Source organism: Rhipicephalus sanguineus, unplaced genomic scaffold (assembly GCF_013339695.2).
Source record: "Rhipicephalus sanguineus isolate Rsan-2018 unplaced genomic scaffold, BIME_Rsan_1.4 Seq789, whole genome shotgun sequence".
NCBI classification, from domain to species: Eukaryota; Metazoa; Arthropoda; class Arachnida; order Ixodida; family Ixodidae; genus Rhipicephalus; species Rhipicephalus sanguineus.
This window is the reverse complement of record NW_023615993.1, coordinates 6,615-28,418: the sequence shown is the minus strand read 5'-3', so window position 1 is coordinate 28,418 and position 21,804 is coordinate 6,615. Positions and strand designations below refer to the sequence as shown.

The following is a 21,804-nucleotide window of genomic DNA, read 5'->3' as shown; positions in this document are numbered from 1 at the left end:
TCCTGTAATTGAGTTGTCTACGATGTTCTTTTTTAATGTCTACGATGTTCTTTTTAATGTCCGTACTCCAAGCTTGTGACCATGAAGCGCGAACACCGTACATGTCACATTTATGTATCAAGCAAACCAAGCACAAAAATGAGCTTTTCGATCTGTCGAGTTATTTTTTCTTCTTTTAGATGTATCTTATAATTACACCTTCCATATGGTTTTGGTAGACTCTTGCCACCAAACGGATAGTGCGAAAACGTCAAACAGCTTGCATCCTGTTGGATAAAGGTGTAGCGCAACCGACACAGGACACAGGGAAAACGTGAAACAAACACAGTTGGCTCGAACCTTCAATAACTGATGACCATTCTATCAATTGTTGAGGGTTAGCGCCCTCAAGAGGGTTGGCGCGGGTCTGTTTCACGTTTTACGTGTGCCCTGTTTCCGGCGCGCTGCACCTTTAGCCCACAATGTGCTATACCAAAAAGCCCAACGTCCAACACTGATCTGCTTGCATCCATTTTGAGCGACATCCGTCCGCGTCCGTCTTCTTCTAAGTTTTCCGGTATATTACTCTGAGCAACTAAATTATGGACGCACCCATCCGTCATTTTTAAGCGTGTTTCTTCAATCCACGTCGCAGTGGCATCTCGGCGCCCACAAGACAAGCCTCACTCCCACTTATCGTGGTTTCGACAGTTTCTACGGGTTCCACTATGGCGAGGAAGACTACTACACCCACTGCCAGACCTACGTAAGTGTGCTCGACTCCACCATACATTCCATTGCCGAATCATGTAAACCTGGTTACCTCTTAATAGATAACCTTTTTTTTTTGGATAGACATAGAGAGAAAGAGAGACGGAGAGAGAAAGCTGATGGAAGGCCAAGGAGGTTAACCAGAGCAGATCTCCATTAGCCTACCCAGTATATCATGAAGGGAAAAGGATGGATGAATAAACTTTATTTTGGTCCCTCAGAACGCGCCTAACACGTTGCGGGCCGTTCCTACGTCGGAACAGAAAGACCAAGTCTCTCTCCTGCGTCGCTGGCCCGTTGGACTGCCCATAGCTGTTCTTCGTCCGGAGCTGGTAATAGCAGCTTCCCATTTTGACGGCGTCATAACTTCGCCGCCGCGTAAAGCGGGGCACCGCCAGAGCATACGTTGATTCGCGATATCCGCGCATAATGAACATGCATTATTGGCTGTATTTCTGCATAACTCTTATGCAATACCGTAGGGTTAGGGTACGCCCCGACTTGAAGTAGGCTGAGTGTCAGAGCCTGTGGTCTGCCTAATTTTCTGTTTGGTCCAGATAAAAATGTTTCGTGAGTTCAATATACGAGGTGGGACGGTCACGATTCTCCAAAACCTCAGCGCCGCACCCTCCGGTAGCTACGCGGTCTACTAGTCCTCGCGCAGCTATGCGGGCCGACTCATTGAGATTAGGCGGGGCTCCATCGATCTGTCCCATGTGTACTGGGAACTAGACGAGTGTGTGTGTCTCGATGTTCATGTCTTAGATGATCCGCGAGACCAGTTCCGAGATGTTGCCCTTGGCAAATGCTCTTATCGCCGATCTCGAGTCGCTGTAATTTGCGGACCTCCTGTTGTCCAGCAAGGCCAACACAATCGCCGCTTGCTCCGCTATTTTGGCTGCTGTCGTCCGGACCATCGTCGAGTTTGTGATTATCCCCTCATGGTTGAGGCACCAAAAAATAAAAGAGAATCTAAGAGAGTTCCTTCGACGTATTCGTCAGGTTAACAAACGAACGCGGTGACATGCTATCATCAACTCACTTCCAAATACGAATCTGATTTTCTATTTCACGTAGTTACTTTTTCACTTCTGTTAAAGTATAGTGAAGGGAAAAGTGTCTCTAAATGTTTCACTACGCAATTTTCAGCGCAATGCAAGAGTGTTCCAGTTCAACGTACCTTTCAAGTTCTCAGAGGCGCTAAAGTTAATTCAAGTTATGAACCCTGTATTAAAATGTTCCCTTCCTCTTTGGGCAAAACTAGCGTACGTAAGGAAGTCCTGTACAAAGGGTTGGGGGACAGAGACCGCGTTTTTTTTTTTTTGACGTTCCACTGATTCCCGGATGTTCGCGTGTTGCTCTGGCAACAGTGTCCGGATGATGTCCTTTGAGAGTCCAGATAACGGCACTGGCTTTTGGCTCAAGGTCGCCGACAACGGGAGCTAAAAGCATGTTTGCCTAAATGAGTGAGATATGTAAAGAGAAGAGGAATGCGCAACGCGGCACATCAAATTGCACTCAAAATATGAGAATTACCGTCGAAAGCCTAGCACAGTTGTAGATATGAATTTCCGCGCAGCCTTGCGAACCTCACACGCACTTCCATCACGACAATTCGATAATAAGCAACAGCAGAATGCCGGTAGAGAAAAATAAGCACTCAGAGATAGCTGCGGCTAAAAAATACATTCTAACGGCGCGCTAAAAAATACGTGCTACAAGGGCAGTTACGAAGGCGCAGTTAGAATTTTTGATGACCACAGTGTTGCACAAGACTATATAGATAAATGCTGATTGTGACTGACGGGTATTGAGGGAAACCGCGCTAAAGTGACTGACTGAAGTTGTGCACATGCTCGCTGTCCTTCTAGCTCCTTACTCCAATAACTATCGAATTCCCGCATCCCCATCTCTAGTTTAGGGCAGCCTGTCGGTAATCCTAAACTGCTTAACCGGTAATTCAGTATTGGCGTATCCTTACCAACTAACTCATATTTCTGTCGTTCTGAATGGTTAACCACGTCTACTTTCGCCTCTCTCCTGTGTCCTTTCTTCCTTTGCAAGGCTTGCATAGAGATAGAGAGAGAGAGAGAAAGAGAGAAAGGTTTATTGTGGCTGAAAAGCTGTGAGGTCAGACTGAATCAATCTTCTGGCTTGCTACTCAGCGTTAGGAACGGGGAGGGGTTGGGAAAGAGAGAAGGTGTCGGTAAGATGCTCAACGACCTATTAAAACTTTGTCATCAGCACATCTTTGACGTATTTGTGTGCAGCTAAACTACACCGGCCTTGACTTTTGGTTCGGGACGGAGCCACGTTGGTCTGATCAAGGAAAGTACGCGACAACGCTATACACAGAGAGGGCAAAGTACCTCATTCGCAACAAGAAAAAGGTAAGGCAACATGAAGACGTGCTTCTGCTGGCTCTATTGTGGGTATGGCGTTGTTTGTTTTCATTTTTTAATTCAACGAGCGCGAACAATGCGGCAAGGCAAAGTCCAACAACAGAAATGAGAAGGTCGACTGTGGAGACTGCTAGTAGCGCAGTGTTTTTTTTAGTGCCTCGCATGCACACCACTGGTACCGGGAAGCTTATGCTTCTAAGCACTAGCCCGAGTTTCCTGTAAATGTCGCCAAAGACGAGACAAGGACATCCGCGCTGTATTTTTTATTTCTCATTTGAGAAACAAGATTCAGACGTTGCTGACACCATTTTGCATTCTAGAGAATTGCCAATCACTTGTTTTCCTATCGCGCATTCAGAGAACCTTGTTACCTTAGGAGGCGAATAACCTGTTATTATGATAAAGCGCAGCGCACACTAAATTCCAAAGAAACTTCCTGGACAGGCATTTCGGAGTTAGTTGCAGAGTATGTGATGGGCTGTGGCTCGAAATTCCGTGTCGCCTGTGTGTCGTGTGCAAAACGGCTTCGATAGTCATCGACCTTCTCACCACAATTCCACTTCACCGAGTTGAATGGCTCCTCAATTATTTTTTTCATGAACGAACCTACAGTGGAATTGCGAGAATTAGAGAGGACTAAAATGACTGCTGAACTGCCTCCGAGGGCCAAGGGTTAGTGACGCTTGATGGCGATGCTGCAGAGACATAGTCGAACTTTGAGCTATCAAGTGCTTAGTGAAGTTTCATTTTAAAGACGAATGACCGGCGGGTAATCTTCTACGTCGATAACGTAATCTGCGATAAATTTGGCTGCGTAGTCAGCATATTTGTGCCATAACTTTTCATTGGAGATGTGAGGCAAGAGATACCTGCGACACTGACACGCGTTAACAACATTGCACGTACTAGCAACATGACACTTACTAGTGTTATATTCACACGTTTTCAGTGTTATAGCATACACGTATTACGGACAGCATCCTAGAATAACCGATTTTCTTTTTGCTCACTAAATAAAAAGATGCAGAAACTATAGGGGTGCGTCTTGAAAAACGCCAAGAAAAAGACCTGTGGCGATACGTAGTTTACATATGCTACACCAGACATTCAAGACTTCAAATATCTAGTAAGGGTGCACTTTGTGTAAGAAAGTGACCTTTACTAAATTTTTGTGACGTCTTGAATGTCTGGTGTAGCATATTTAAACCAGTAAGGGCGCTGAAATGGGCTAGTTGGTTAAACATGATCAACGTTTCTTGCACAGACTCTGCAAAAAAGAAACTGAAGACAATGACGAGAGACGTACAAAACACATGAGCGCCAATTAACAACTGATTTATTACGCAGATGAACTTGACTATACATGCAGTGACCACACGCGTGCATAGAACCGCCCTAGCTACCGACGCCCCCGGTCCTGGCTTATTAGTTCAATTTTCATTTGGCTGAGCGATTACACGTCTCTGTACGTGTTTTGTACGTAACGTCTCTCGTCACTGTCTTGAGTTTCTTTTTTGTAAAGATTGCGCAAGAAACGTTGATCACAGTAAGGGTGCACTTTTGTGTAAGAAAACTGAACCCTTACGATGGCCTAAAACTGGCGAAGAATGAAGTAATGAATGAAATCCATACTTACGTAAGTGATCTGGTCAATATTGTTGAAGAAAAGTGTTGAAGTTACACCCTTATTATAAGTCGACTGCCGTCTCTCCTTTTCTTTGCTCCCGGGAAGGACCTACCAATTAAAAGAAGCATGCCGGAATGTCGGGAAGTGTAATGGAAACTTTACTTTCGGGCATTTTGTCGTCATTGTGAATTATTACATGCTCGATCATTCAAACATCATGTATGTCGACATGATGTACAACCTAATTGGCGACGTGACAGGGCTTTTCTGTCGAAATGATTGGTTTTGTCGTTTTCAAGTGAGAGTGCTTTCAAGCTTTTTGACGTCTCGCTTGTTAATGTGAAATTCAACTCTTGCATCTATGATCGATCACCGTCGTTCCCTTTTCACTCTAGTGACATTAAAATTTGTCCTTGTCAGTTTCAAAACATTTTGTCAACACGAAAGCTCAGTGGCTTTTGGCTGTATAGACTGCAATTACGAATTTCTATCAGGTACAGAATGCGGTCAACTTAGCGGTGTCACTGGCCCACTGCAGTGGGCCGAAAATTGGTCTGTATGGTTGTGTACCTATTACGCATGACATCTGAATAACGTTAAAAAAAGGAGGAGGAGAAGAAAAACGGAAAGACAGGGACGTTATGCCTACGTGAACATACTGCTGAAATTCTAAAATTTAGAACACTGCACTGAGCATATTGTCACGTGGTTGTAACGTTTAAGAAGGCAGCAGTCGGCGTCTTTAAGACGAAACTCTTTATTTGCGCGAACTTGTGACCGAGAAACGAAAAGTCAATCCACAAGCAATGCACACTTTACACTGAGAGCGGCGAACAGAGAGAGAGAGAGAGAGATACGAAGAGGAAAGGCAGGGAGGTTAACCAAGCTTTGGCTCGGTTGGCTACCCTGCACTTGGGGTGGGGGAAGGGGAAATAATAGAAAAGAAAGGGTAAAGAAGAAAGAAGAAGAGTAAGAAAGGGATGGATGAACTACACAACACGAACTCGCGCTGTTAGTTCACAGGCGCTCGTGAAGTCCGGTGGTCCTCAAGAAGCACAAGAGGGCTTTCGTGGCCTTGCGCGTATGCGAGACCGTAGGCCAAGGTCCCAAGATCTTCTTTTCTGTCAGCGGTCTTGAGTCCAGGTGACGGAGCTTGACTTCCATACTACGTCGTTGAGCTTGGTATGATGGGCAGTGGCATAGAATGTGTTCAAGCGTCTCCTCGCAGGCGCAAATGTTGCATGCCGCACTGCTGGCCATTCCAATGAGACACGAATACGCATTCGTAAATGCCACGCCCAACCACATGCGGCACAGTAAAGTTGCATCGCGTCTTGAGAGCCCTGATGGCAAACGAAGTTGCAAATTTGGGTCAATCGAATACAGGCGCGCGTTGGAAAAACCCGGCGTATTCCATTGCAGAAGAGTGATACGGCGTGCAAGTGATTGTAGTCGCCACGCGGCGTCTGTTCTCAAGAGTGGTATGGGTGTCCGCAGATCTTGGTCATGAGCCGATCGTGCAGCTTCATCCGCGCGATCATTGCCGACAATTCCGCAATGACTCGGCAACCATTGAAATATAATATCATGTTCTTCCTCGAGTGCTTGGTGGTAGTCGTGCCTTATCTCGTACACGGATTGTTCGTGTAATCCGTGCCGTAAAGCAAACCGTAGTGTTTGTAAGGCTGACCTGGAGTCGCAAAAGATGGCCCATCGATTAGGTGGCTGCTGCAGGATGTACTTGACCGCACCTTGAAGCGCTGCGAGCTCTGCGGCTGTCGACGTCGTGATGTGAGAAAACTTGAACTGTAACAGTACGTCATCAGATGGAACAACCACCGCTCCGGTAGAGCTGTTGGAATTAGTGGAGCCATCGGTGTAAACATGCTTGCGATCAATGTAGGTTTCTTCCAACAGACGCAAAGACAACTGCTTCAGGGCTAGCGGTGACATGCGTGCCTTCTTAACGATTCCAGGAACCGATAAGCACACGTCAGGTTGATGCAGAGTCCACAACGCAGATGCCGGACGCATCGCAGGTTTGAAGCCAGGTGGTAATATGTCGTAGTGTTTTGTCACAATACCGCAGAATGAAGCATGGGGCCTCCGCGCTGGCAAACACGCTAAATGATGTGACGGTAGCCGTGACAAATGCCGTATGTACGCTCTCAGCGTCTCAACGATGATATGAGTTGCGACCGGCTGTTCTTGTGCGATAGCGATAGTTGCAACTGTCGATGAGCATCTTGGAAGGCCAAGACATGTCCGAAGTGCTTGGGCTTGCACGCTCTGTAGTGCACGGATGTTAGTCTTGCACGTGTTGGACAGGGCAGGAAGGCTGTACCGTAGAAATCCGAGAAAGAGGGCTGTATAAAGCTGCAGCATTGAATGCACGGATGGTCCCCATGATTTTCCGGCAACGAACCTAAATATGTTCTCAATGCATATCAGTTTTCTCTTCAGATGTGCGACATGGGGACTCCAGGTTAGGTCGCGATCCACAATGACACCTAGGAATATATGGCTGCTCTTATAAGCAATTGATTGGCCTTCAATGCACACTGGGTAGAAAGACATCGGTTTGCGTGTAAATGCCACTGCTGCACATTTTTCTGTAGCGATAGTCAAACCTTGCTGGCGAAGGTATGCAGATGTCAATGTTGCCGCCTTCTGTATTCTTGCGCGCACTTGAGGCCGTGTCACGCCGGACGCCCAGATGCAGATATCGTCAGCGTAGAGAGATATATTAGCCGTCTGTGGCAGCGTTTCGGTGAGCCCCACCAGAACTAGGTTGAAAAGAGTCGGGCTCAGCACGCCACCTTGTGGCACCCCACGACTTGTGAAATGCTTATTCGTAGGCCCATCTTCTGTTACGACGAACATGGATCTCTTTGTGAGGTAGCTTCTTACCCATCGAAAGACGTGACCTCCAAGTTCTGCTGCTTCGAGAGCTTCGAGAACGGCCTCGTGGGTCACGTTGTCATAGGCACCTTTCACGTCTAAGAACAGTGCTACCGACAGCCGCTTCTTAGCTTTCTGCTGCTGAACGGAGGTCACCAAGTCAATGACGCTGTCGATTGAAGATCGACCCCGTCGAAAGCCAGCCATAGCATCAGGATAGATGTTATAATGTTCGAGGTACCATTCCATGCGTGTCAGCAGCATCCTCTCCATGACCTTGCCGACGCAGCTTGCTAGTGCGATGGGCCGGTATGATGCCAAATCCAGCGGAGACTTTCCGGGCTTCAACAAAGGCACCAGTCGGCTGCACTTCCACTCGTCGGGGACTTCGCCATCATGCCAAGATTGATTGAATATGTCCAGGAGACAGCGTTGTGCCTTCGGACCCAGGTGACGTAAGGCAGCATAGGTCACTCCATCTGGACCTGGGGACGACGAGCGCCTGCACGTGTTCAGTGCTGCATGAAGTTCTTCCATAGAGAATGGAACCTCCATTTGCTGATCTCGTGCAACCGGAACGTCATGTGGTAACAGGTCGGTCGGTATAGCGATGTCCCCAGCGATCTTGGTACAAAATTCAACAGAGATCTCAAGCTGTGAGCGACGTTGATGTAGTGCCAGCGCTGCGAAGGGATGACGCTGTTGCGGATGTGAGTGAATGCCTTGAAGAGTCCTCCATACGGGGGACAAAGGCTTGCGGGGATCCAGCGAGTCACAGAAGCTCTTCCATCGTTGTTCCTGTAGTTTGTGCATACGACGCTGGATTTTCTTCTGAATGCGTCTGGATTCTCTGAGGTCATAGATGGATTTCGTGCGTCTATATCGTCTTTCGGCACGCCGGCGGATAGCTCGAAGTTGCTCCAACTCTTGGTCGAGTGCTGTACGTCTCGATGTTTTCAAGCACATCTTCGTGGAAGTCTCCATCGCATTACGAATCACTTCTTCAATTGATTCCGGCGGTTCGTGCATGCACTTGTCCTCCACTGATATCTGATACGCTTCCCAGTCAATACGTCTTGAGTGCCCAGGAGAAGGAGAACCGCCCAGGCCTCTTACTGTCACGTACGTGGGAATATGGTCACTGCCGTGAGTTTCAATATCTGTGAACCATTGAACTTTCGTGACAATACTATGCGACACTAATGTCAAGTCCAGGCAGCTACTGTAAGCTACTCCTCGGAGATAAGTCGGGCTGCCGTCGTTCAGCACCTGAAGTCCATGCTGTGATGCAAGATCAACAAGGCTCGTGCCTCTTCGATTTGTCCTGACGCTTCCCCACAGTGGATGATGGGCGTTAAAGTCGCCCATTAATATCCAAGGTGCTGGAGTCGTTGCAAATATATCATTTAGGATCTGTTGATCAAGGCGACGCGACGGAGGTATATATGCGCCTATCAGTGTGAACGACAACTTCTTCTTTTGACATGTAGACACACGTAGTGATTGCCTTCGATAGGTTCTACTCTTTGGCGAACGTACGTGAGCTCTTTACGGATGTACACAGCAACTTGACTTCGCTCAATGCATGACGAAGAAACAAATGATTCATAGCCCGACAGTCGAGCTATTTTTGAAAGATGTGGTTCACAAATGACGATGATGGGGAACTTGTTCTCAAAAACGAACTGTCTAAATTCAGGCATTCTTGACTGCAGACCTCTGGCGTTCCACTGAATTATGGAAGCGCCCTTGACTTGTTCTCGGAAAGGCGGATGTGTTGTATGGTGTGCCATCTTGTTACTGCAAGCCGGCAAGTACTGGTTCGAGTGTGTCCAAGACTTGCAGTGCGCATTTAGCGGCAGGTATCTGCAGACTAGCCAGGAGAGTGCGGATAACACTCATCAGCGACCTCAGGACAGAAAAAACCTGGACCTCTTGGGCGGATAGACTGCCTGTTGTTGACGTAGCCGTTGTCGACTGTGGATGCTTTGGTTCCGTAGGCACGTGTGCCCGCGGTAAAGCAGGCCAATCAGTGTCGGATGCTCTCTTTTGCGCCTCAGTGTCTTTCTGCACCTCTGGACGAATCACACCTGGCGGCGGGGGCGGGGGCGGTCGCTGTGGTCGTGGCGGCGGCGGTGGTGGCGGTGGCGGCGTAGGTGAAGGCACATTTGGCAGATGACTGCTTTTTCTTTTCTTCGAGCACCGTCGTCGACGGGAACGCCGTCTTTGTACAACCGTTACTGCTTCCTTTCGTGAGGATCCGTCCTTCACCATTTGCCTCAGAATGCTCCTCTCCTTCTTGAGTACTGGGCAGTCTTTCGATGAGGCGTCATGGTTTCCGCTGCAGTTGCTGCATTTTAGGAGAGTTGCTTTGCAGGCCTCTGCTTTGTGGGGTTCGGCGCAACGTGGGCATGTTGGCTTGTTGTTACACACGCCACTAACATGGCCCAGTTTGAGACATTTGTGGCACTGCAGAGGCCTTGGAATGTAGGGTCGGACAACGTGACGAAAGTGACCAACCTTCACGTGTGATGGGATGCAATCGCCTCTGAAGTTCACCTTGATGCAACGGGAGTTGCCAAGCCGGCATACTCGCAAAATGTCCGTGGCCCTCGTAGCTGGCTTTATCAGCACAGGAAGATCTGCATTAGGTATCGAAACGTCGACGTCATAAATGAACCCCGTCGTCGTGTCGCTATCCTGCGGGATGTAAGCACTGAGTCTGATGTCTCCAAGCTCCGTAACATTCGCAAGGTATGTAGCGCAGCCGGGTGCTCAACGTCTATGGCCAAGATGTTCTTCCGTGGGTTGAGTCTAATATCTTGTATCTCATTTGGTACGATAGCTTCGAGTCGTGCCGATATCACTTGCCTGTTTGTGTTCTTCAGGTTGACCGAAGAGTCAACAGGAACAAAGAGTATGGTATGGCGTTTACGACTGCAGGCAGCCTTCACGGTAGCGAGGCTAGCTGGCGAAGACGCACCGACCATTCGCCGTTTAGCTTTGCGCTTCACTGCAGGGATGAAATTGTCGTCGCTGTCTTCACTACTCGCCGTGTACAGTTCAGTGCTGTCAGTGGTGGTGTCGTCATCTCGGCTGTTGCGCTCCTAGGTTGACGTCGCAGGCGACGCCAAGTCCGGACTGCGTACGGTGGGGTCAGGATCCATCGCTACACGCAGGAAGCGATGATCCCCGGAAATTGCGAAAGTTCACAAATATAATGCCAAACGAATGAGCAGCGTTCGGCAAGATACACACTTCGTCGTCGTCGATCGAGAAACGAAGAGGAAAGGCAGGTAGGTTAACGAAGCTTTGGCTCGGTTGGCTACCCTACACCTGGGGTGGGAGAAGGGGGAGTAATAGAAAGGAAACGGTAGAATAGAAAGCAAAAGAGTAAGAAAGGGATGGATGAACAGTTAGCTTGAAACTACACAACACCAACTTGCGCTGTTAGTTCACAGTCGCTCGTGCAGTCAGGTGGTTCTTCTGCAGCGCAAGAGTGCTTTCCTGGCCTTGCGCATATGCGACACCATAGGCCAAGGTCCCCTTGGTCCCGTGCAGCGGGTTGGAATCCTCCAAGCGTCTAAAGCTCCGCACCACAGCGGTACTGTAACACCACTACGAAGCCGGAATGTAACCGTTTGAAACCGCTGGGTACCTCCCGTATTGGACGCTGACGCCCAAGCGTTTCTCCACCAATTCGGTATAGGCCAACGTCCGAGGATCTTTTCTGTCAGTGGTCTTGAATCCAGGAGACGGAGCTTGGCTTCCATACTACGTCGTACAGAGCACTGGGCGTCGGTAATCTCATTATCGGCGGAGCGCGCCGTCTTTTATAAAGCAGTCGTCGAACCTTCCAGCGTTATCTCTGGTGCTCGAGTAAGCTGTAGAATAAACTTCACTATTCGTGTCTTGCGCGTAATCTAAAACAGAATAATCGCAAATAATCGCGAAGCTTCTCAACCATTGCGGCGCGGTCAGCGCCGAGCGTTGCGAACAGTTTTGTGGCCGAAACCCGAATGCATCAAAATAAAGTTTATAAACGCACTTGGTAATATCATTGCTGAGCTTATCGTGCAAGATCTTTGTACTTTTTCTACAACGGAGAAGTGAACACGAATGTACGAATGTGTATTCCTGCATATGCTGGCTCCACGCGGAGATTCTTCTTAGCGTATATTTTGAATGGCAAGAAATGTACTTAAATCGGGAAGCGCCAAATATTACGCAACTTTATGTACTTTGCACATTTTTATGGGTGTAGTTGTATTGTCCTCTCTGTTATGACCCTCTATGAGGGTTGACAGTGTTAAAAATTATTAACAAAATAAATCTACTGAAAGATACTGCAGACGCATAGTCATTGCCTGAGGGGTGCAGGAAGAGGGCAAGGGTGCTCTAGCCCCCTTTCACCAGCAGGTGTGCAGGAAGGAATGTGGGGGAGGTGTGTGCGAATATCTAACGAATATCTAGATATGCGGCCCTGGGCCGCACATCTAAAGCACCTTCAATTAGGCGCTGCATTTTATTGTAGGAATGCGGAGCATACCTGTGAAATGAATAACGCTTAACCGACTCTCAGATTTTGATCATGGCATAGCTAGGACGGATTCATTTGTATGTCCTTCCGCAATGCACCGTGGTGGCGGTTTCCACAATAATCCCCCTTGCCCTAGCTGAGACCTCCTTGATGGCACCCCGCATCCCCGGCTACATCGCCGCCGGGAAAATCACAAAAACTCACGTGGTCCCTTGATCATTCGCCTGAGACGGCTCGAAGGCGAAAGCCAGCTTCTCCTTCTTTTTCTTCGCAGTCGATTGCATTGATCCTCTCCCCCGACAGCTTTTTTGCACCTAGTGCAATTCTGCACTTCCTCCGGGATCGGAGGCTTGCAAGCTCCCTGCACCTCACGTGGCTTTGTAGTGCCTCCGGGATCGGCCCACATTTGACCAAGTGGCGATGTCCCGTGATTACGCCATCAAGTGACGTCAGAAATTTCGGCAATCTGGGATGTTGTGTTGAAGTCACATGGTGACGTCGTCGCACGATTATGATGATTCATCGCGTCACTTCGTCCTGACGCCTACGACGCTGCCGGTCACTCTTCGCGTTTGATGAGGCATCTAAGCCTTTCGCCCTAGTAATCTACACCTCTACACATACACACTACACGACATGCCTGTGGCAAAATATTAGATTTTGAATATTAATGTATTAAATGCGGAGCATTTCTTAGCGAACTTCTGCGACTTTGAGCGTATCTATCTATCTATCTATCTATCTATCTATCTATCTATCTATCTATCTATCTATCTATCTCTCTATCTATCTATCTATCTATCTATCTATCTATCTAGCCGCCTACGACTTTGTGCTCTCCTGGCCATTTCGTTAATAGGATTTACACCAAAATTGGTATGGCGAAACATGACATTATGACGAACATAAATGACAGGTCATAACATGAAAATCATGAAATTCATGTCACGAACGACATCATTTACATGCAACTGTTTTGGTGCTCTTGCGGCCGTTTCGTTAGTTTGTTATATACCAAAATTGGTATGGCGTGACAAGAGTGTATGACGAACATAAGTGACAGGTGCTAACGTGCAAACCATGACACGCATGTCATGCACAGCATGACTTACGTGCCACGCTCATGGTGCGCTGGCGGCCGTTTTGCTAGCTTGATATACACGAAAATTTGTGTCGTGCGATGTGACTTTGTGACGAATACAAATAACAGGTGGTAACATGAAAATCATGACACGCATGTCATGCACAGCATGACTTACGTGCCACGCTCATGGTGCACTGGCGGCCGTTTCGCTACCTTGATGTATACTAAAATTAGTATTGCGCGACGTGACTGTTTCGAACACAAACAACAGGAGTTAACATGAAAATCATAACAGGTATGTCATGTACAGCATGATTTACGTGCCACGCTCATGGTGCGCTGGCGGCCGTTTCGCTAGCTTGATATAGACTAAAATTGGTATCTCGCGACGTGACTGTGTCACGAACCGAAATAACAGGAGTTAACATGAAAACCATGACTCATGTCATGTACAGCATGATTTACATGCCACGCTCATGGCGCGCTCGCGGCCGTTTCGCTATCTTGAATATACAAAATTGGTATCGCGTGACGTGACTGTGTGACGAACACAAATAACAGGTGGTAACATGAAAATCATGATACGCCTGCCATGCACAGTATGACTTACGTGCCATGCTCATGGTGCAGTGGCGGCCGTTTCGCTAGCTAGATATATACTAAAATTAGTACTGCGCGCGACGTGACTGTTTCGAACACAAAACAGGAGTTAACATGAAAATCATAACAGGTATTTCATGTACAGCATGATTTACGTGCCACGCTCATGGTGCGCTGGCGGCCATTTCGCTAGCTTGATATAGACCAAAATTGGTATTGCGCAAAGTCTGTGTGGCGAACATAAATAACAGGTGGTAACACGAAAATCATGACATGCATATCACGTAGGTATGATTTAGACGCCACGCTCATGATGCACTCGAGGCCATTTTCTTAACTGGATATATACCTAAATTGGTATGACATGACAGGAGTGCCGAACATAAATAGCAGGTCACGCATCCTATATATCTAGCAGATATAGGTGTCATTAGCACGGCATATACCGGATTGTACACGCATGCATGTATGACAATCTCGCGATATAAGGCGAACTAGATGTCACGACATGAATGACTTCATTAGCCTCAATGACAAACAAACGATGTATGCAGCTCTTTGCTGGCTGCTTCGCATTACATCCATTCCCACACTGCGTGGGATCTGCCGACTTTTTGTGCTTGCAGCCTCTCTTTCTGGTCCTAGCCCACCAGGCTCCTCATGGTTCTGGAGGCCCCTATCCCCTCCAGCACCACAAGCAAACGTGGACAAGTTCCCCTACATGGAGAGGAGAAGAGGACTCTCTATGCCGGTAATTAAGAGACACAAATGATTCATTTGGGTGTCTTGCCATTCGCGTACTGCACAGAAGTGTGCATTTTTAAAAAGCGCACCGTTATGCTATAGACAGCGTCCGTCGCTCCATCTCTTACAAGTGCCGCGAAGCAGAAGTCCTGGGTTGCCAGACGAGGAGTTGCGACGCAGAGCGAAAATGAAACCTAAAGGGGCACTGACACATAATTTCGCGGTCGAGATAGCCTGCGGGATCAATTCCCGTGAACATGCGTATATCATCTGCAAAATATCAACAGCGAATATAGCTTGGAAGGTATTTTAAATGAATTTTGCAGTTTGCGTGAGCGATCGACATCCACGCTCTATTGACACTCTCAAAGGGGACCCTGGGGACCCCCTGCTTCCGTCATGTGACCACGCTGCTGCAAGTTATGATGACGTCATAGCCGCCATGTTTTTTTGCCGCGTTTGCTCCAGCAGCCTACTTCCCGGCGGCTGCTCGTGAACCCTGCGGAAGTGCGTCACAGTTCTGTGTGCTCACGTGATCGAGCGCTGCACCCGCTAGGTGATGATAGTTGCTCCCGGAGGCTTGTCGTTTTTGAAACCGAAACTGACACTGGTCGGTAATGAGGAGCCTGTAATTAATTATCTGTCGCGCGCTGCAGCAAACGATGTGCCATGCTGTGACTAACAGACCCCCAGCAACACATTGCAGCCAAAAAACGCGAGGCTAAAATTTTGTGTCAATACCCCTTTAAGAAGGGATCAGTCATTTCCGCTTTTCTTTTCTGGCTTCCTATTTTAGCTGTCACGATTGAATTAAACACAAAGACCTCATGCAAGGTCACAATGACCACATGCACTGCTCTGCATAATGTTAAAGTGAATACATGAGGTTCTTGCACGCTATCACAATTGTTTTAGAGACATTGCCATAATATTCCCATACTTTTCAGCATGCGCACTTTGAAGAGACACAACGATGCATTGTCTGTTTTGATATATTATTACAACTTGCACGACAACGCCATGACAATTAAACGTTTCCCCATAAATCATGCAATTACTTGCAGTCGTGTGTTCGCCTAGTGGTCTGTTTCGCTGAACGTACTGTTTTTTCCCGGAAGCGTCGATGTTGTGGGATGTGTCTAGCTAAGAGAACCACGCAGATGCCGAGTGCCGCCTGTATCTCACTTACATAGTTGAGATTTGATAGTGGCTGTAACCAAATAATGTTTAATAATCCAACGTCTCGGGCCCAGTTCGGTCCATTCTTCAGGAGGCTGGGTCCATTCTTCGGGGGAGGCGGTGCGTCGATTTTAAATCGTCCATCGCAAGACAGAGACAGAGGGCTGACGGGGCCCATTTTTGGGTGGCGGGGAATTCAAAAGGAGTGAGGGTGTGCTTGTGTAGCTTGGCAGGTAAGTAGAGGTGTGCGGTGTTTGACCTTTCGGTTGTTAGAGGGCGGAATGGCATTCGTGAAGTGCAGGCTCTTGCGTGTTGGTGAGTAGGGAAGGGGGCATCACCGCGCTGCAGAAATTCTTTTTTTTCGACGTGTCACCAAGGCCTTGTATGTTCTCGCTGGAAGGTTTCCGTTCATGCGATTAATATTGTTTGCCGTATATTTTATATGCCATGATTCAAGTAGCAGTCTTTCCCGCTGGTTCGTCTCAGTTTGAATGATTTGGGTTTCTTGGAAGGCAATTTCAACGTGACAGAGCTAATGAGCTCGTTTCGCAGAAATTCTGGTGTCGGGGAAAAATCAGCGTTGTCCGTGACCGAAAAATCGAGAAAGATGCAAATATAATAAATATAAAACTTTTATGTTCGAGGTGAGAATCGAGCCAGGCCTTCTGCGCCTCAATGAATGAATGAATGAAAACAACTTTTATTAGGTCCAGCAGGACGCGACGAAGTCGCGCACCCGGCTTGTCTGCACGTTGGGGCAGACGCTTCAGCCCATCCGCCACCCGCGGGCCCGCCTGACGGCCGTGGGCTGTGCGTCGAGGTTGGAACTTTTTGAGGGGTTTTCGCCACTCCCCCAGTTTTGATGTTAGAGTAGAATCTTCGCAGTCGACCATGATGTGCAGTAGCGTGGCGGTTGCGTCGCACGCGGGACATCTCTTGTTAGGGTAGAAGGTGTTCTACCACAGAGCCACGCCATTACTCGAACCTGCTGCGGAAAAAAATGCTCTATGAATGTCATGTGTGGGAGGAGTCCTCCTACCCCATGTGATATCGCGTGGCAGAAGCGTATGAATCGCGCCAGGCGTCAAAACATTGTGAGAAATGGACGGAAGACGCATTGGGAACTGATGAACTATTTACTTTTCGATGTCAAACTCGAGGACGAAAGCAATACATCATCACTTTTTGAAGCACGAACAACCCACTGGTAGTTCAGCGGCCCACAGTGCGCAGGTGCAGATGCCATTCGAAGCCCATCCGACTGGTGTCAGCTGAAGAACGTTCATTACAGAGACGTCTAGTCGCAGCAGGTGTTTAAAAGGGAGGAATCACACACAAGTGCCACTTCCTTTTACGAACATAGAGTCGTGAGCACTGGTGATCACGCACAACAATATTTGCGCTGTCATGAGGGTGATGCACTGGCCTACGAATGAATGCTGGAGCATTTTATCCATTAGTCGACCTTACTTTGTGCACATTCAAAACAAGGAATATGAAAAATAGGCTCATCCGGAATGGAATATTGGCTCCAGCATCCGCGATGGCACGCCGCCTATGGCGTCCGGGCAATAGAGAAAAACTTTGTACGTGCATGCCCTCTAAACGAACTGTGTGACAGGAAACGATGTTTTAATTCCTGCAAGATGCGAGATTACACACTTTAGAATATGGCTCGTTTTTTAGCGTTCGTTGAGCACGATATGCAATTGTCGTAACTTAACCTGGGTACCCAAGAGGATGGCGTATGACGCATGCGCAGTGGCGAGCAACGCTATAACGCAAAGCTTTTGCGTTCCGTCCCGGGCGCGGCGGCCGCATTTCGATGAGGCGGAATGCTAGAGGCCTGTGTAGTTAGATTTAGTGCACGTGAAAGAACCCCCAGATGGCAGAACTTCCGGAGCCCTCCACTATTACGGCGTCCCTCAAATTATATCGAGGTTTTGAAATCAAGGCTTCGACGTACACCCGGTATGGTCGGGAATAATCATTGAATAGAAGACGAGCATGCCGACCACAAGAGGATAAACAATGTATTGACGTTCGGAACCCAGGAAGGGAGCCTTGCTCACAAAGATTATTTGCACAAGGCCCCGTTCTGGGTGCCGAAACGTCAATGCATTGTCTATCCTTTGTGTTTGGCGTCCTAATCTTTTATTCAATAACGTGATTTTTGGGACGTCAAACACCAACAATTATATAGCTCTAGCCAGCGTTTCGCGACCTGAGAACAGCACGCTATTGAGCATTACACTAGATTGCAGCATACGTTCGTCGCGTTCTCGGCCCGCTTGTCCAGTGGTTTTCACGATGTTACCGCGAACCAATAACGCGCGTTCTTGAAGAAGTTTTTTGTGCTGGGGGCCATCAAAAGCGTCACAAACATTTTCCCTGTGAACCCGCCTGAACTTCAGCTACAACGCAGGCGCAGCGATCGACGAGCCGTAAGCTGACTACGCAGCAACGGAGGGAAGCGAACTTCAGGGTTTTCAAACTTGTTGTCAACTGCAGCATGTGGAACTGCTGTACCGCGTGAAAACCGCCACTGTGACACAAGAATACCATCAAAAGGGCACTTTCTGCATAAGAACAAAAAAAACATGGCTGATCCCTCCGTCATAGGAATCGGTATAACACGAAAGTGAAACGCGTCTTCACAGAAGTAGTGCTTACTGTGTAGTGATATATGAGAGCTTGTACAATGCGTATTCGTGTTTGGTAGCTATAGCACCGTTTGACGTGGATGCACCCATGTTGACGGCATGTCTCTATCGCGACTACTAACGCCCATGATCATGATTAAACCGTTGTGGTAGCTGACGGTGTGAACATATATTTGGACACAGCGAATCGTGAATCCCGCGTACGGATGATATCAACAAGCTCATAATCAACACTGGTACCCGGTATGCACTTATTCAAAGCGTCGTCATATAAGGAGAGAAACGGCACGGTGTGCGCTTTCTAGTAATGGGTAGCCGACGCCTGTGCTGATGCATATATAACACACACTGTGCTTCAGCAACACGGGAGGTAGAGGTTCGTAGCCTTAGCCGCAAACGCGTGCGTCCCGCTGGCCTCTGTCTCGCAGGCGCTGCTCTCGCTCCACCAAGGCACGACATTCGCCCGTCGAAATCGCGTCCTTTCTGCAACGCATATTGCAGCAGTTTTGTTAGTCGGTGCTCTCGCAATTGAAGCAGTCGGCGGCGGAGAAATCCCGTTGGTGCACGTGTAAGCTGCCCTACTCCGATGAGCCGACGCATGCTAACACGAAGCCAAATGCAAAGAACGTAACTGCGTCAAGGGTGCCTCGGCGACGCCAGCGCGGCCAGTCTACCTCTCTGGTATCGAGACGCTTTAACCATGACTTCCGATATCGCCCGCAATCTCGGAGTAAGCGCTAGTAAGTGTCGATCGTAAAGCATTACTTCTTTTCACATCTCACAGACGGCGGCACCGCCCCGCTCCGCCCGCCGCGAAAGAGAATGTGTGAAAGATATAAGGCGCGTTCGCGCCGTGTCTATCGTTTCCCGAGTTAGCTTAGTCGGTAGAGCTTCGGGCGCTTGCCGTCGCGGCCGCACCGTCGTGGGTTCGATTCCCAGCCGGGTATCTTTTTCTTGGTTTTTTCTTTCTCACCCGTTGTCGTCCATTTTATCAACGTCATATCCGTGACGGTTGTACTTGGTGGACCCCGGCATAAAACACTTTCGTGTTAAAAATTTGGAGCCATTCGACTGCGTGAAGGTGGATGAGCGGAGCTGTAGCGGCGAAATGCTTGCAGATTTCTACGACTCAACGTTTCCGTACATATATAAAGTCCAAAGCTGCGTAGATACCCAGCTTTGGACGATCCGCCGTAATCAGGTGACGTCACAATGGAGTCATATCATAGGCGTGCGCAGGATTCCCCATCAGGGGGGGGGGCGAAGGTTCGTCGCAGCGCCCCCCCTCCTACTAAGTCAATGTACGAGGCAGATTTTGCGCCCCCCCCCTTAGGTGACTAGGGGGTCAATGTATGGGGCAGATTTTGCGCCGCCCCCCCTGTTAGGTGACTAGGGGGGGGCGGCTGTCCCCCCTGTGCGCACGCCTATGGTCATAATGGTATCGCGCATTTTGGTGATCTGTGACGTCACGATGACGACACGCGATGAAGTCATGTGACGCCATGGCTCGCTCGGAGGAGGTCACGTGGGATTTCTTTTTTTTTTTTGTAGCGCTAGCTACACTTGCCTAGCCGGAGTCGATTTCGCGTGGAGCCTCATTAGCCGTGCTTCGCATGCGCGAGGATCAGTGATGTCACACAGCTGGCTCTCCGCCACCGCGCTCTCTCCGCCGCCGCCGCGCGCGACTCGCCGCTGCTGGTCTGCGCGTTTGGGAGGAGTGGCGTCGTAGCCGCGGCAGACACATTGGCGCCGGCGCGCGCGCAGACTCCGCGACCGCCGCGCGCGACTCGCCGCTGCTGGTCTGCGTATTCGAGAGGAGTGACGTCGTAGCCATGGCAGACACACTGGCGCCAGCACGCGCGCAGCTATTCGCCTTCGCTGTGCAGTCGCCGTCTGACACTGTGCTGGAGCCGCTTGATAGCGCCTCTGACTGGCGTTTGCAGGTGAGTAACACCATGGAAAAGGAGTGCGCAAATGCTGCTCAGCGGCGCAAAAGAGCCGAGAAGCTTATCTCATCGGATCCCGAAGTAGTTGTCTGGCAATTGGGGTTCAGCGTACGAAGAATGAACAGAAGAAGGCTAATAATTCTAGACAACCTGGAAAGCTAAGCATAATCAGCTGAACCTTTGCTAACGCTACGTATATTCTGGGATAGCCGAGCTAAGCCACTGCAATTTCTTTTTTGCTGTTCGTAAACGGACGTAGATGGACGCCGGAAAATCAAGCAGGTGTGCCATTCGCGGCTCCGGGCAAAACGAGTGGCACGAGCGGACGTTTCATAGCGTGTCACACATTCCCCACAGGGCGCGATGTGCATCTTATTTACGCATTTTTACACGTTGGTTAGTCCACCGGTCCATGGGGAGCGCTTTCGTTTTTTTTTTTGTCGGCGAACACGAAGAAATCCGACCAACGAGTGATATCAGCTTAGCTGTTAAATACCAGAAGCCGCCGACACGCACATGCGATAGGCTTTCCATAGATAGTTGAACGAGTCTTCACTTGGTGGTGGCACTGGCAAGTTAAGTCGCGCAATATTTATTCGCAAACGTTCAGCTTCTCTCACGAGGAAATGTCCTAGATTTTAATAGAAGGAAATAGACAGTAGCAAACAGCTTTTAAATTTACCTTAAACGTCTCTATTCTTGTTTTAAAAAGTTAACTTGCGCCATCCACATTTTCAAATGAAGAGTTTGCGAGGTCATGGAGAGACATTTTAACGCGGTAACGTTGAAGAGCTCGTTCCGCACAAATTCCGGCGTCAGCGTCGGCGTCGGTGTGATTGGTTGTGCGGGAAAAATCAGCGTTGTTCGTGAGCGATAAATCGAGAAAGATGCAAATAAAATAAATAATAAAGACCTTCCGTTCGAGCGAGAATCGAGCCTGGGTCGTCGGCGTAGCAAGTAGGTGTTCTACCACAGAGCCACTTACCGCTTTTTTGTTCTTTGTCACGGGGAAGGGAACAGCTGTACACAAAGCGATATTATAAAAATTAATCAGGCATATTTAAACACAAATCAAACACGGTAAACCAGTCGAGAGCGTCACCAGAACGTTCATATATCCCGCGTATTTCAATCACTTGTTCCGGAATTATATTTTTTTGTTGATCGCGGAGGCCCAGCATTTGTCAGTCAGTCGTGCTCTCCAGAGACTCTGCAGACCACTTGAGAAAGATTAGGTCATAGGGTACTGTCCTGTCCTTTGTCACATCAAAGTACTTAATGTTTACAGGGTTGATTTCAAAGTATTTCTTCAGTGTTCGCTGCAGAACAAAGAGTTTCTTTTTTAAAATGCACACAGGTGCTCTTCCT

The 21,804-nt window shown here is 48.5% G+C and overlaps 1 protein-coding gene across 1 annotated transcript in view; it reads left to right on the top strand.

The window, feature by feature from the left end:
- Window positions 1-8,089, top strand: part of LOC125756794 (arylsulfatase B-like) — a 31,841-nt gene extending 23,752 nt beyond the window's left edge. Inside the window, exons 5-7 of the mRNA XM_049411748.1 lie at window positions 635-745; window positions 3,021-3,140; window positions 7,970-8,089. Of these exons, the coding sequence (XP_049267705.1) occupies window positions 635-745; window positions 3,021-3,140; window positions 7,970-8,089 (351 nt within the window). The remainder of the gene's footprint in view (window positions 1-634; window positions 746-3,020; window positions 3,141-7,969) is intronic.
- The last annotated feature ends 13,715 nt before the right edge of the window (window positions 8,090-21,804 follow it).